This window comes from Peromyscus californicus, unplaced genomic scaffold, assembly GCF_007827085.1.
Source record: "Peromyscus californicus insignis strain IS unplaced genomic scaffold, ASM782708v3 Scaffold_22__1_contigs__length_63687245, whole genome shotgun sequence".
In the NCBI taxonomy this organism is placed as follows: domain Eukaryota; kingdom Metazoa; phylum Chordata; class Mammalia; order Rodentia; family Cricetidae; genus Peromyscus; species Peromyscus californicus.
Genome location: NW_026294525.1, coordinates 29,044,667 through 29,060,512, shown reverse-complemented (window position 1 = coordinate 29,060,512; position 15,846 = coordinate 29,044,667). Strand labels below are relative to the sequence as shown.

At 35.8% G+C, this 15,846-nt stretch overlaps 1 protein-coding gene across 4 annotated transcripts in view; it reads right to left on the bottom strand.

The window, feature by feature from the left end:
• Positions 1 to 15,846, bottom strand: part of Ahi1 (Abelson helper integration site 1) — a 148,055-nt gene that overhangs the window by 58,488 nt on the left and 73,721 nt on the right. For all 4 annotated transcript variants that reach the window (XR_008221238.1, XM_052751154.1, XM_052751153.1 and 1 more), the window contains one exon: positions 12,186 to 12,306. Coding sequence is in view for 3 of the 4 variants with exons in the window: in XM_052751154.1 (XP_052607114.1) it covers positions 12,186 to 12,306 (121 nt within the window). In the remaining variant the exon portion in view is untranslated. The remainder of the gene's footprint in view (positions 1 to 12,185; positions 12,307 to 15,846) is intronic.

Below are 15,846 nucleotides of genomic sequence, written 5' to 3'. Positions count from 1 at the left end.
TCAGGTCAGCTGTCTCCGTGGGTTTCCCCGCCAGGATAAAGTTATACACTTAATCAGATTTATTCTCTTCTTGTGCCCCCACAGTGTTGAATGCCTGTTCCTGTTAAACTCACTGCTGTCACAGCACTGTGACTTCTTGGCCTGCTGGATTCTCAGACTGGGAGAGCATGAGGGCACACTTTCATGTTCATCTATGTGTCAAGGTGAGGCCCTGCACAGAACAGACCCTCCGTAAGCACAGCCCAATGAATTGCATGGACTAATTTTTAGGTGTAAGTATTTCTTTTTTTAAAGCCAAGGAACAGCTTTCATTAGAGTATTTCTGCCAAAAATACAGTGTTTTTGATTCTACTTTTAAAAAGTACAAGAACTGTGCAAAAGTCATTTTTAAATTGACTCTTTATGAAGATATATTAAGCACTTTTCAGAGAAAAGCTGAGAGAGAAATGCCATCACAATGAGCACACAGTCTCCTTATGAAGCGTCTGTGGCACAAACCTTCCCCTTTATTTAAAACACTGACCAGTCACTCGATGTAGTCATTTGTAAGTTTCACTCTTTCTCACCAGCCTGGCTCGCAGACTGCTAGGCAAGCTGCTGACTAAGAACACCCCGAAGGGCCATTCTTTACATTTCATTCATTTTTTTTTTTCATTCAAGGAAACGTCCACTTCAAATTCTGGAAAATACAGATCAACACTGCCTTGACCTTGAGGTCTCTATCCTTACCAGAAGGTCTGGCTCCTAACCCTATTTCCATTGCTAGTTGATTACTTTCATTACTGATGGATATTCACTTCCAGAAAACATTACCAGTAACTTTTATGATATCATAGATACTCACTACTCAACTCAAACTGACTAAACCACAAAATGCAAAAGCATGCACTTAAGCTCTTTCAGGGAAGCCTTGGGACTATTTCAGTACAGATTTAGTGGATGGCAGCCTGAGTCAGAGTAAATGAGACCTTAATGTAGACAGTTCTTTTCCTACCAGAGCTTGTAGCAGATACATTTTCAGATGCTTAAAAACCAAACTTTATTCTCTCATAGCTCTAATTAAGAATTACCTTGAGTCATAGTAACTTACAAAGGAAACAACAACTATTATTTATGTCATAGATTATATTTTATTTTCTCCCTTGTTAAGGGGGAAGCATGAAGAGCTGTTTACTTGGTTACAGAAATGCCCACTCTGATGAGTAAAAAAAATTACTATTAAAATATTATTTAAAAATTGTAGAATCATAGAATGGTTGCGACAAGCACCAGTATGAAACACGTGACGGCACCAGAGGTTTATAACTAGAAGGGGTGAGGTCTCCAGGCACTGGTTATAACAGAAGATGAATCACCGTAGTCCCGAGCAATTAAAGAGTGGCCGAACAATGATGGTGTATTCATTTTCTTTAAAAACATGCATTTTTTTCTCAGAAAAGAAATTAAAGAAAATTTGCCTGAAAATTTGAGCACTTTGAAATAAATTCTAATATCACTTTATATGCCTTATGAAATGAAAATCTTAAAAGTTGTCCATTTCTGTTTAAAACTATAAAAATAGTAAAATGCAATTGAGTGGTTGACAGTAATCTATATTAAGACAGTAAGTGGTTTTCTTCTCCAGGTATGAAAACAAGGGTGAAATTACACTTGGTCAAAACAATTCAGTCATTTTATAAGCAATGCCCCCCACCCCACCCCCCACACTTGCTTTCCTTTAGTCCTCAAGTTGAGTAAACTGATTGCCTACATCTTTCTCTCCCTGTGGGCATTGCGCTGACTTACAAAGATAAGCACTTGGCAATGGCGTGAATTATTCAGTCTTCTACTCTGGAATGATAGAACAGAACATGCTTTTGCCGTGAAATGTTTTAGTCAGTACTCCTAAAAAAGCTCATTTGGAAATAATACATATGTATCAGAGGAATAAGAATTTTAACAAAGGAGATTCACTAAAGTTTAAGTCTTTAGATACAGTGCTTTCCCTTTTGAAAACTTAGTGGTAAGTTAGAAAACTTTAAAAGGAGGTTCACTCATTAGAGTAATTCTGAATGTAGTCACACACCATACTTTTGTACCTTCTACTATACTGGAAGCCACATATGTTTTGGTATTAACTCTTTCTATCTGCAATAGACACTCTGGGTAAACACTAGTTTTTCATCACAAGGTGAAGAAGGCCACTCAAGTATAAATAATGGAATATGTATCTGAATCTCTTGATTAGTGCTACTAGAATCTCATGCATTGACTTAAATAAGAAAAGTAAGAAATACATAGAATCTCTATGCAAGTCATTCAGCATGCTTTTTGTTATTTTTGAAACAAGGTCCTGGACACAGACCAGGCTGGCTTCAAACTCCATATGTAGCCAAGGCTAACCTTCAATCTTTTTGTCTCAGCCTCCTGAGGACAGAATTTACAAACACATGTCACCATGCCTGGGAGCAAAATTTCTTTTAAAAAACCTTGTCAAAATAAAGGATTCTAAACCACCAACTAAGGAAGTTTATTATTAAAAGCATTACTCATATTCAATTAAAAACCAGTAATTCTTAAACAAATGATTTACTTGGGGTCAGAAAATGAAGCCTTAAATAGAAGTAGATTAATAGAACTGAATTCTGTATGATATCTACAGGTCACATATAGTTTTAAATTAAAGTTTGAGTTCCTAAGTCATGCCACCTACATTTCATGTACTCAACAGTCACACGAGTCTTGGGGCTACTATAAAGGACTATGCACATTTGGAGTTTAGGAAAGATGTCTAGGCTGAGTACAAAACATTAGACAGTCAGCCGGGCAGCAGTGGCATATGACTTTAGTCCCAGCACTCGGGAGGCAGAGCCTGGCGGATCTCTGTGAGTTCGAGGCTAGCCTGGTCTACAAAGCAAGATCCAGGACAAGCACCAAAACTACACAGAGAAACCCTGTCTGGAAAACAAAAACAAAAATGAAAACAAAAACATTAGGCAGTCATTGGTATCTGACTTTGATTTAAAGTCATGTAGCTCCCAAGGATGCTAGCATATTCAGGGAATAAAACAGAGCTGAACTATGGAGGAATAGTCTATTGAGACCTGTCAGGAACCAGGAAGCATCTAGCATAAGGAAATAAAGAGGACAGACTTACAAGATAAGAGAAAACCAAGAGAGTGTGATGTCCAGGACACCATGCATTAAGAAGTAACCAAATGTATCAAACGCTGATGATGGGTCAAGTAAGATAAGGGTGTGGAACTGGGCTATGGGAAGAGCAGCACCAGGGCTGCTGTTGAGCTTGAAAAGAACAGATTAGAAAAATCAAACTTTTAACAATGCAAAATAACTAGAAAGCTCTGCCTACAAACTTTCTGTGGGAGTGTGTGCTGCAGTTGGTATGAACGCTATGCTGGCGACGATAAAAACCAATGAACATGTAACCAGCATATCTGGTGGAAGTCAAACTAAATAAAACCAGGAACAATAAATACAGATTCAAAGGTAAAACGTTTTTAAGCCAAACAGGCTGCCAGCCCCAAATAACAGGGGTGTCGCCCAGCATTAACCACAGGCCAGGAGAGGAATCAGTCTCCCAAAGTAACACTGAGAAGAGCAAAGGCTTCTAGAGGCGAGACCCTGTCCCAGGTGTTCTCATTTTCTCAGTAATCCTGACATTCTTTCCCTGTTTAGCCTAAATATAAATTGCACATTATTTGTCCTACCTACAAATAGAAAATTTTAATAGACGTGCATGGGCAAATGAACTAGTGGAATTACAGTTCTTCACACAGTGGAAGAGGTAAGTCATATTTCTAACTACTCCCTCATCTGAAGATACAAACAACAAATAAAAGCCAGTAGCATGAAGTAAGACACAGAACACACAATACACCAATACAGATGAAAACAGAGACCAGAACTTTGAAAGACTTAGGGGGATGGAATGATACCCACAACACATAAAGACTGGAGAGGTCATCACAGAGAGAAAAGGGGGCAACCCATCAATTGAGAGAGAGTTAGAACAAGGCAACGAGAGAACTCTGGGGGAGACTAATTATACAAAGGGTGGGATATGTCAAAGGTGAGCCCCAAGTTTTCACCAGGAAGAATGGCACCACGGGGTAAACCACAGACGCCTCTCTGAGGACCCTACACTCAAGGCAACATGACGCTCTGTCACATTCATGGAAACCAATTAGCATATATATCTTGCTACACATGTGTGAGGATGAACATTTTGTGTCAGATTAGATTTTATATTTATTTCAGTCACATACATAATAGCTCTGTTCAACTTTTCCTAATCTTCACAATTTTATATTCAAACTTTCTATAAAAAGATGTTATAGGCAGATAACTTCACAAATCTTCAGAATATAAATAGCACAAATTAAGAAATAATTAACACATCAACTAGAAAGCTTTGGAAAAGGTAAATATCAGAGTATCATTAAAATATGAATTCACACTTGGGTTATGTTAGGGTTACATAGTTTTTATATTCAACAGAAAATTAGACCTTATTTAAAATTTTCCTACAGTTTAAAATTTCCAGTTGCATGCTTTTATTTTTCATTGGCAATCAGTATACCAACTGGGCAAATACTGCAATATACTATGGATGCTTCTAAACAGGAAAAAAAAAAAACGTGTCAGCACACAAAGAAGTGACTGAGAAGTCAGAGTTTTAGAGCAAATTTCCTATTTTGAACAAATGGGGGCAAGGTTGAAATGGAGGCTAAATCTGAATACTTAACTAGTAGATTAACACCAATCACCGGATACTTAAGAGCAATGTTCTTCTAGGGAGTGCAAAGTAACTCACACCTTTAATGTACAGATCAAGCACAAGTTTTACAGGTTCCAAATACAAAGACAAAAAGTTAATAAATGGAGTCTCAGTTTGTGGATGGGAACATAAATAATGATGTGTTAAAGGACAGATCCAAGCAATTAAGATCTGCTCAGTGATTAGAAAAATCCAAATATGAAATGCATCCCACCCTAGGACATTTTGTGTTGATTGGTGATTAGAGAAAGGATAAAGAATGACATAAACTATTAGCTTTGGAAGTAATTCTTGATCTCTAGTAGATTTGAGGGATAATTAAGAAGTCATGACCAACTGTCTGTCATATTCATATTCATCCTGGCTTTTTAAAATAACTTTAAACATTATGCTAGTTACTGAATAAGCTACTATTGTTGAATTAATGCTAGAAAATTAAAATGGTATCCTCTACATTTGGCTACTTAATCATTTTAAAAGTGATTTCTCATTGCGTGCTACCGTATTAGATTTCTAAAATCTTCATTAAAAACCAAGAAAATTAGGCACAATAACCTCCACTTCATATATGAAAATCTTTACAGGTTGTTCCCACTCCTCAGCTTTGAAGCTCCTCTCTTTTTAATATGTACTAATTGTTAAAAGACTCTGTTCATAAATTACTGAATATTTAAATCCCTTCTTAACCTGACCTGGGCCTCTAAGTCTATGTCCCTTACTGAACTACACTCATCTGCTTTTTTTTAAATGTTTCTAACAACAACAGCAACAAGAAACTGCTAATTCTTTGAAAGCAAGGTCTAAAAAATTATTTATTTTCAGGTGTGGGGAATCAAATCCAGGGCCTCAAGCATGCAGGCCATGTACTGTCAACCACTGGGTCGTCCCAGCTTTTTAAGTTTTACTCTCACCAATCAGCACCAGCATACTGTCTGGCCAACTGTATGCTGTTTAGAAGAAGGTAAAATCGTTAAGTGACTTGCTGAGCAACAAAGGCAGAACAGGAAAAGTCATGGTAAGTCCTAATTGGGAACTGGCTGCTCTACACATTACTGCATCCATTTGCCAGTAAATATAACAAACTATTTTCGTAATAACAAACACCTTTCCTTCTATTTTGATGTTATCTACTATAGAAGGACACTTGCTTGAGGGCTATCAAACAGGTTTGTGTGCAGCACCTCACATTCTTCATGCTTCCTGAGATGATGTTTGGGAAGACAGTAAACTCAACGCATGTTAGCAAATGGAGTGTTCGGTTTGGTAGCTACTTCATCAGCTGTGGGGCAAAGTGTGGTCTTGCAAACCCATGTACTCTTAACACAGATTATGACATGTTACTTTGGTTTTTAAGTATTTTATGGTCTTAATGCCACAGTTCTAAGATGACCTAAAGCCGGCACTTAGGTAGAAAGCTGAAGTTGTAAAAATTGAGTTCTAGTGGATTAGTGCCCCTGAGAGCCCTGTGTGCAGACTTTCCTCTCCACCTACCTCATTGCAGTGGCCTCTGGCGGGCTTCTAAATATCCTGTACTCATCGTTTGCCCTTCAGACACATTTTACCTCCCATAATCATCACTTTAAAGAGTTTATCAGGCCAGGTCTTAAATAAGATTTCCTCCATTACTTTAGCTAGAACGCAAATTACATGATTTCAAAATGAGGATGGGGAAACCTTGGATAACCTCGTGTTATTTAATCTCTAAACATTTTGTGTATGTCAAAGTCAAAAATATATTTATGACCCTAACAATACTCCGAAGTGGGAAATGTATGTGCATCTAGCTAGAGAGGAATGTACATTGAATTCTGAAAAGTGATTTTTTTTTTTTTGGAAAATAAAGTCTTTTAACAACTACACATTAAAAAAACATTTTGACTCTTTTAAAAAACATAAAGTGCAGTTAAAGATATATGCTTACAGAAAAAATCAGTTAATTCTGCAGATTATCTTTAATCTATGAGAATTAATTAATTCATTCCATTTATCTCACCACTGAATGGAAATTCTGGAATTTTGAAAAGTTTGAAATAAGAATTCAATAGACACTCTTTTTCAATTAACAGTTTAAAGTTCATTAAGTAACACTGACAGAAAGCTCTGCCAACTCTGATGGGCTGAGAAAATTCTTTGAAGTTTAATTTACTTTCCTTAAAATGGAAAGTCCCTTTTAACATCAGCTGTGTTTATTGAGTCATTCTATTTCCTAATTTTTGCCAAAATGTATTTTTCCTTTGAAATGCAAGAATCATCATGTTTCCAGCTTAGATGTAATCCAAACCCAAGTTCATAATTAAAAAGATAGGAAGATTAAATGAATAAAGTTACTTTATCTTGCTTGACTTATCTATTTAATCTGAATTACATTTAATTTAAAGAAATGATATGAAAAATACACTCAATACATAAAATATTCTCTTTGAACAATAACTTGTAGAGATGATACAAACACTGCAGTGCCAGCAACAAAAATGTTTGATGGTTTTCTCCCCTATCTACTCACAACAGTGACTGAGTCTCTTACTAAAGAATCCACACTTAGGATCTTGGTATGTGGTCCAGACTGGTCTTGAAGCTGTAGGCTCGGGTATTCTTCCCGCCTCTGCCTTTTGAGTGAGTGGGACGACAGGGATGGACCCCAGGTCTACTTTCATGTTTTAAACCCTAGCTCTACAGTAAAGACTCCCCAAAAGTGGCTAAATGGGACCTAGATTTAGACAGAACAATGCAGAATAAAATTCTCTCCAGAGAGCTGCTGGTTTCACTAGAGATCAAATACCACATTACACAAAAAACCCTCATAAATGGCAAGCACAATTCTATCTAAAGGTCAATAATGTGAGTTCATTAATAATCAAGAACTAAGATCTCCTGCTTGACACCTCAGTCTCAAAAACCATACTTTCCCCAAAAGTGAAGTTACTATTTTTCTGGAAAACCTGGCAAAGGAAAGTGACCATACCCTTCTGACAGAGAAGCGGCTAGAAGTACAACCTCTCCCAGGCCCCTGAACAAGACTAAACTGGATCTCCCACATGTGTTCCCTCCTTAGGGACTGGCAGTCTGCATGGTGCGGGTGATGCACTGAGTTAGAAGACGTACGTGGCTGCCAGTGGCTGCATGACTCATGGCAAACCAGTGCCCTGCTTCTCAGATTCACTGTAAGTTCAGGGAATGGTAGCTTTAAGCTCCTGGAAGATTTAAATGATTGTACTCAGCATGATTCATGGTTAACTTCTACAGAATTTTGTTGTGGAGTAAATGAAGATACACATAAACCACTTTACATGCTTATGTAAATACAAGGTGCTATTATTTGGTATTTCTTCATTATAGTAAAGAAGTATGGAAGCAATTTTGGTTTTCCAACTTAGTGGCATGTGGGTTTTATAAGAATGTCCTTAGGATTCTCTGGCCTCAGTGTCTGGTATGTTCCCTCTTTCAACTCCAATTCTGTTAATTTGGATCATCTCTCTGCATTTTATTTAAGTTGCTAAGAGTTTCTCAATCTTAACGATTTTCTCAAAGAACCAATTCTTTTATTTCATTGATTATTTATATTATTCTTGATGATGTTGTTGTTGTGGCTATTTTACTGATTCCAGCCCTGAATCTGAGCATTTCTCATCATCTACTTTTGGGCATTATTTCTTCTTTTTGTTCTAGAGCTTTCAGTTGTACTGTTAACTTACTAATTTGAGATCTCTCCAATTCTTGAAAACAATTTTTAAGATATAGTATAGCTTGCTCACTATATCATAAAGCATTTATATAAGCTATAATTTCACGTAAAGTGTTAAAATTAGAATTCCATTAAAAATTCCTTATTAAAGATATAGTTTAAATTTTAAAAAGGGGATTTGGAGAAATAGCTCAACGAATAATACCTAAACTAAGTATTTCATGGGAGCTCTTTCCCACTTTAGCTTGTCTCTCACATAGCTATCAGTAATGCTTTTTAAAAAACCTATTTTTATCTCAAAACAGATGATATACTTTTCATAGTCAGGCTTTGGTAATTTTATTCTCCATAGAAAATTAAAAGTGAACTCCTTGGTTTGGTATAGTTTCACCGCACCTGTCTTTGGGACAAGCACCTGAGCAATGGGTGGAAGTGCAGGGACATGCTGTTCAGCAGTGGAGATGGGGGCGAGGCAGGAGAGCTCTGTCTGGATGTGCAGCCCAGGAGCCTCTTAACTGCTCTATGCTACTGCTTTCCTGCAGCATTGTCTTTAAACCTGCACTTCCAGAATTTACGACACTAACTTCATTTTCTACAAACTCAATGTCTCCCCAAGCTCAGCATATGTTTCTTGAAGGCAGGGACTGTAATACTTACTACATGACCTTGACAGGCTACAGCAAAGAGTCATTTACAATAATTTCAGAATAAATAAGGAAATACTTTACAAGGTTTAGGATTATAAGCCATGTAAGAAAGAAATGCTTACTTTTCTAGCAGTCCCAATTTCCTAGAACTTGCTTTGAGTAACTAAGGTTAACATAAACTCACTTCAGAGTACAGACTCTAGCATGCAAACACTTTTATACATAGTCTAAAATGCAAAGTCTCTTTCCGTGAGTACTAGTGGGCTTATCCATTACAACTCTGGACAAATAGTTTTTCCTTATACTAAAGATTGCAGGGCCTGCATATTTCATCTGAGTTTTCAGTTAAGATTTCTATTCGTGTGTGTGTGTGTGTGTGTGTGTGTGTGTGTGTGTGTGTGTGTGTGTGTGTGTAATATGTATATATACATATAAATATATGTTAAGATTTATTTTATTTTTAGTCATGTGTGACTGTGTATGTGTATATATGGGTATGTGCACTTTTGAGTACAGGGACATGTGGAGTCCAGAAGAGGGCACTGGATCCCTGGAGTGGAGTTACAGGCTGCCTGGCATGGGTACTGGAAATTGAACTCAGGTTCTTTGCAAAAGCAGTATTCGCTCTTAAGCACTAAGTCTTCTCTCCAACCCCCAAGATTTCTGTTTTTAAATATTATATGTATATTATTTGTTTTGGTGTTCCTATACTTCATAGCCTAACAGATTTGTGTAATTAAGAACACTTATTTATCCCCATTAAAACTTATTTGAACATCAGATAAGCAGTACATTTTTTCTAAAATATTTTCATCCATTCTTTAAGAATGACAGACAATGCATTTTGATCCTATTCACTGCGGCTCCTCCCCCGTCTCCTCCTACACAAACCCTAGAATTACAGAATTTTCAGACAGAAACCAAATGCCTCAGCTGTCTGTAGGGTTGAGAAAACTGAAGCCTGAAGACATTGCTCAGGACTCTACAGTCAACCGCAGCTGGGGCTGGCTAGGTCTGACCATCAGTCCACCCGGCTGTGAGTGAGGATTTCCTCCAGGAATCTTGTCTGTTTTTTGAGACAAGGTTTCTCTGTGTGTGGCCCTGAATGTCCTGGAACTCACTCGATAATCCAGGTTGGCCTTGAATTGAAGAGATCTGTGTGCCACTGCCTCCTGAGTGCTGGGATTAAAGGCGTGTCCCATCATTGCCCAGCTAGTGGTCATTTTATCACTGATCACATATTTTTGTTTTATTATATATAATACATATTATATAAGAACTTCCTAGGAAGAATATGACTTAAAATGAGGTCAAACATATTAGTGACCAAAATAAAAGTCAGGTGTAGCCACGTTACCTGTACCCTATGGCTCTCTGGTAATGTCTCTGAGATAGTATGCCTATGAAGAGATATTCATGACACAAATATACAAATTCATAGAATCCACTGCTATGAAAGTTTAAGGTAAACAGAACGACTCCAATCTAAGTTTCTAAAGTTTACAAGAGTCCCTTTATCAGACCCAGTTGTGTCTCTGTTCTGAGTCTTTATTGTTATCTGTTTCTGTGATAATCACTCTTCAACTGCAAGAACCTTCCCATCTATCCTTTCTAGTCTTTCCCTCCACAGAACATGAACATGTTTATATTAGCTATCCTGTATTGGCTCACAGACATAAAAAGCTTCTCAAATTGATTTAAGATAATATAGTAATGCAACCAGACACTCAACATCTATGCCCTTGAGACAAATTTTCTTCCCAGAAAAAAAAAAATTGACCTCAGCAGAAAAACAGTAAGAACTGATGGACAAGAGAGGTCCCTTCCTTTCTCGCCATTAAAAGGATAACCTCTAAACTCAAGCCAAATATTTCTGTGAGGCATAAAGAATAAAAGTGTGATGAGTACTACATGGTACACTTTCCATAATAAATAACAGTGATTGATATTATTGCTATAAATTCTAGTGGACATCTGGAACATTAGAAATTTAAAGCTTCTAAGATGGGACAACTTAGCTATTATAGTGATTTGAAATTAGGATTTCAAGTGTTTTTAAACTTGGCACACAAGCATGTTTATGATGTAGATGTCAAATTTGTAGAGCACCTTACACTTACAGAATGTTTTCATGTCACCTCAAAGGAAGAGTTACCTCATCAAATACCATTTCCAGTTTTGTAATAGAAATTCTAACAGGCATAATAAAAGCAAGGATTATATGTAAGATTTCTAAATCTAAGTGTTTCCTCATTAAGGTATATAATTTACATAGAGATTAACAGAACTTCTATAATGATAAATTCCAAATATTTTCACAGAAAAGTGTTACGGTCCCCAAATTTCTGAGTAAATTATGTTCAGCTATTGAAGCTAAAAATTTGTGTATTAATCTCTTCATCACAGATAAGTACTTTGTGATTTTCTTCAGTTCTTGATTAAATAACTTGGTAGTAGGTAGAATATTGTAAAAAATGAACAGAAAGTCATCCTTCAATTCAATGATTATCATTTCGCATAGATATTTTTCTTTAATATTCTTTGAAGACCTTACTCATGTGCATTTAAAACAGTCTAAAATTTGCAATTTTACAATTCATTTCAATTCAGTAATTAATGTAAATATTTCAAGTAGACTTTTTGTATATTCTATTAACTTGAAACTTGAAGGTCTGTGATATCACTGTGATATCCCACCAAAAGGCACATTATTTTGGCTTTATATAAAATTTACAAACAGTTAAAAATAAAATTATCCATAAGCCATTATTCCTTTATTCAACTGAAAAGCTCAATCAGATTTAATATTGTACATGTTTAAAACTTATGGTTTTTCAAGTTTTAAATGATCTCTTTAACAGCAAATAAGTTCAAGGTAGTTAATGTTAAAGCTATCAATTCTGAACTTTAAAATCATTTCTATGACTTTACGAAAAAAAGAGAGAGAGCATCTCTTTGTCAAGTGTGAAAACTGACCATTAGATTGCCAGGAGTGTTTTTTTCTGAATAGAAATAAGTACATTCATTAAAAAATAGCATTGACACTTAAAAGAATATGCAAAGCAAGAAAGCTGCTCACCGGTCTGCGGGAATCCAAACTGATGGATAATCTCATCAGTGGTCAGCACAAATGACTGTTTCACCCTCGGCTTTTTTGGAGGGCCTGGTGGTGGTGAAGTCACTGAGAGATTTTTGTTGACCTGCAACAGGAAAGGCAAATCAGAAAGCACCTTAGATTTCCTGGGTTACTGACGCAAAACTGGATGAGCAATATTTGTTCAGTATCTGAAATAGGACATGTAACAAATCGAGGGAAGTGGTAGCGACTGGGATGGTTAGATTTACAGTTGGAAGACAGGACAAGTTTTTAGTAAGGAAGGAAAATGATGGTTATCAAAGTAATTGACCTTTCTGATCTACTTATTCTGGAATTGACACCATGCAATAATTTAAAATACAGAGATCCTGACTTTCAAAGAAATGCAAAGATAAAGGTGACTCCTTGATTGCTTTTAAAGAAGAGTTCAAATGTTTCCTATCCACATTTCCCTAGTATTTTAGTAAACTAGCAGAGAAGTCCTTTTTCGAAATGGAACAAAAAACGCCTGTGCTACCCATGTTTCTATGTATCGTGATGATAGATGTAACACACTACAATCTAACTTGGAGTGAGAGAGTTTCCATGGCATAAAAAAATCTTTTTTCTTAAAGACTAAACACAGAATGACTGATTAAAAATGATTGTCAAGCAAAATTTCTACAAGTAAATATAATATCCTATAACATGAAAAATCTACCATGATTGTTTTGAGTATAATAGTACCAAGAAATTAAATGTATAACAGGTGAATTTTTATTTGAATAACTCACTAAAACAATTAAAAAGTTTATTAGCAAATTTATCTTAGAAATTATAATTAATTTAAGGAAAATCTAGTCTAGTTCATTATGAATAATTTATTAAATATTTTTCTTTTTTTCATAAAATGTGACCCTTTTTTTTTACAAATTGAGATAGCCTGAGTTTAAAAATTCATTGCAAATAATAACCTTTGAATTAACAAAATGAAATGCAAAGGTAACACTATATATAAATATTAGTATATGAAAATGTTTTTATTTTATTTACATTGCTATGTTATCTCATAAAACATTTAAAACAAAACCCTTTTATGGTATGATTATGGGACTTCACACATGCTTGGTAAGTGCCCGACCCGGGAGCTATATTCCCAGCCAAATATTCTTCAAAATAATTAGAAGGAGTCAAAACCACATCAGTGTTAACTTATTACTAAACTGGAAAAATTCTCAGGGTCCATTATTAAGCTCTAGCCAAAATTAATACACTTTAACTATATGCTACTAAAATAACAAAGAAAATCTTTGAGCTTTATCAATAGTCTATAAATGGAGATATCAATAAAAGTTCTATTTGTGACTTAATATGAATGTGCCAATAAAGGTGATATGGAATTATATTATTCTATTTACATGTTAATTATCAAGTACTAGACAATACAATAAATAGATTAAAGAGTGCTGGTGGCATTTTTCAATGGCAGGGCTTTTGTCTGTGTTATAAAAAAATCAAATACTTCTATCTGTAAAAATAAAGTATAAAGTGTGATACAAATGTCATACTGCGTAAGTATTAGGTATCAGTATCATCCATCAGATAATCAGGCAAATCTAATGTAGATGATGTATTAAGTAATTATTCAGAGTTCTTTGTTTTTAGTGGAAGTTCTACATATGAAAATATATTCATCACTTAACTAATTAACCTCTTGTTAGAGCCACTTGTCAGTTTTTCTTTTGTATTATTGGAAATTATTTTCAGACATGTTAAACAGTGTATCTAAAGTGTGATACAAATGAACAGGTGTATAGTAGGGTTTTAATTACATAATTCTAAGTCTATAGCTACGCCATGGTTCTGGATATATACATGACGTGTCTTTCATAATCTTCCTCTTTAGAGCTTCATCTGTGCTAAAGCAAAAATGAGTGGTAGAAAGTTAGAACAGGGTGCTTAAATGCCTCTGCTCAAACAAGAAGACTCAACACTCTTTTTAAAACACATTGATGTGTGTGGGGGGAAGCACAATAATTACATGTTTTCCCTAAGCAATTTTTATGATTCTGATCTTTCTTGACATCTTTTTTTGGATACTATTCAAATGTTAATAAAGTGTTGAGTAGCAACATTATAGAGCAGGTAACTCAATTTATAAGATTTGAGATAGCTATCAATTATTATTGGTGGGGATTTGAAATTAGAAGTCAAAAGATTTTCAAAGTGATCTGACATATATTCAGAATTTCACTTAGAGGAAGAAAAATAATAATAACCATTAAGTAGAGTGAAGCAACATCTGTTTCTGAAAGAGATGCTGTGGAAAAGATTGCTTAATAACTTCACAACAGCAGAAAGGTTGGCTAAGATAGTCTGCCCCGTCCCCATCGACCCTCTTTTCACAACACACTTTTCTGCTTGCTTCATGCAAAACCACAGTTTGCCAGAGTCAGTTTAATACCTCCATACTGGAGAAAGCTAAAAGCACAGAATTTGAATAGAATTTATCATAAGGAAAAGGGAAAAAAATGCCTAGATCCTCTGCCAAGTTAGTTACAAAACTGTTTTCTCTGCTCTTTCAGGCTATAAGCAGCTTCATGTAAAACATGCAAGGCTCATTTTCCAGTAGTGTTAAAAATCTTATTGCCCCAACATAAAACTTAACGCAAAAGATTAATCACTCTAATAATTATTTCTCTTTTAGTAACTACAATTTAAAACCCCTAGGAAAGATAGAGCACTCACTTCCATGCATATTTACAAGTCTAATCACATCAGCCAATTTTAGATCATATGCTACTTTTACCAGAACTAGAACTTCGTGAATTTTCAACCTTTGGTGATTCTTCAAAAATTGGTTTAAAATTAAAATTGAAAATACACTGACACTATCCTGTTAAAGATTCACAAATTCATGTCTTTCCCAGACAGCTGCCATTCTTCCATCTCAGAACATGCATTCTAAGAGTAACTGTGTTGCTTTGGTTTGCAGGACAGTGAACTGTATAAAATGAGGAGTTTATAGTATTTTAAGGAAAAACCTGAACATGCTCTAAGGACTCAGATGTTTTCTTTAGAGGCCAGGACAGAGAAGTGTGAACCAGTTGTAGTGAACTGAATGGAAAGTTTACTGTAGTTAAGTGCAGGAAATCCTTCCTCTCTAACCTGTCAAATGAGTGCATTATACTAGTACAATAAGAATTCAAATGTGAAGTAGTCACTGAGAAGCTTCCTTTTATAATCAGGGTTGTCTGAGCCTGGAACAGATACCAAGGATTTGTGGTTCATAGATTACTGATGGGATACTCCTACAAGAAGTTCAAAATTAAAGTGAGTCTATTCAAACCAGTAATACAGCAATATGCTTCCACATAAGGCAACCTACCTCAAGGCTTCCTGGTTTTCTCTAAGCCTTTACCTCCTTTCTCTCTTAGCGCTTTGTCCTGCTTCCTCGGAAACCTTTCTCACAAATGGCCCGGAGCCTTACCTCTAACCTATGAAACACTACACTTCTTGAACCCGCTCCACTTTCTCGGCTCTCAGCATCAGAAGAAGGGACGGCTCTGCTCAAGGCTAACACTTCAAGTTCTCACAAGCATCACGGAGGCTTTTCCACAGTTTACACAGAAACTCTACACAGTCCCGTCTACTTAGGACAAAA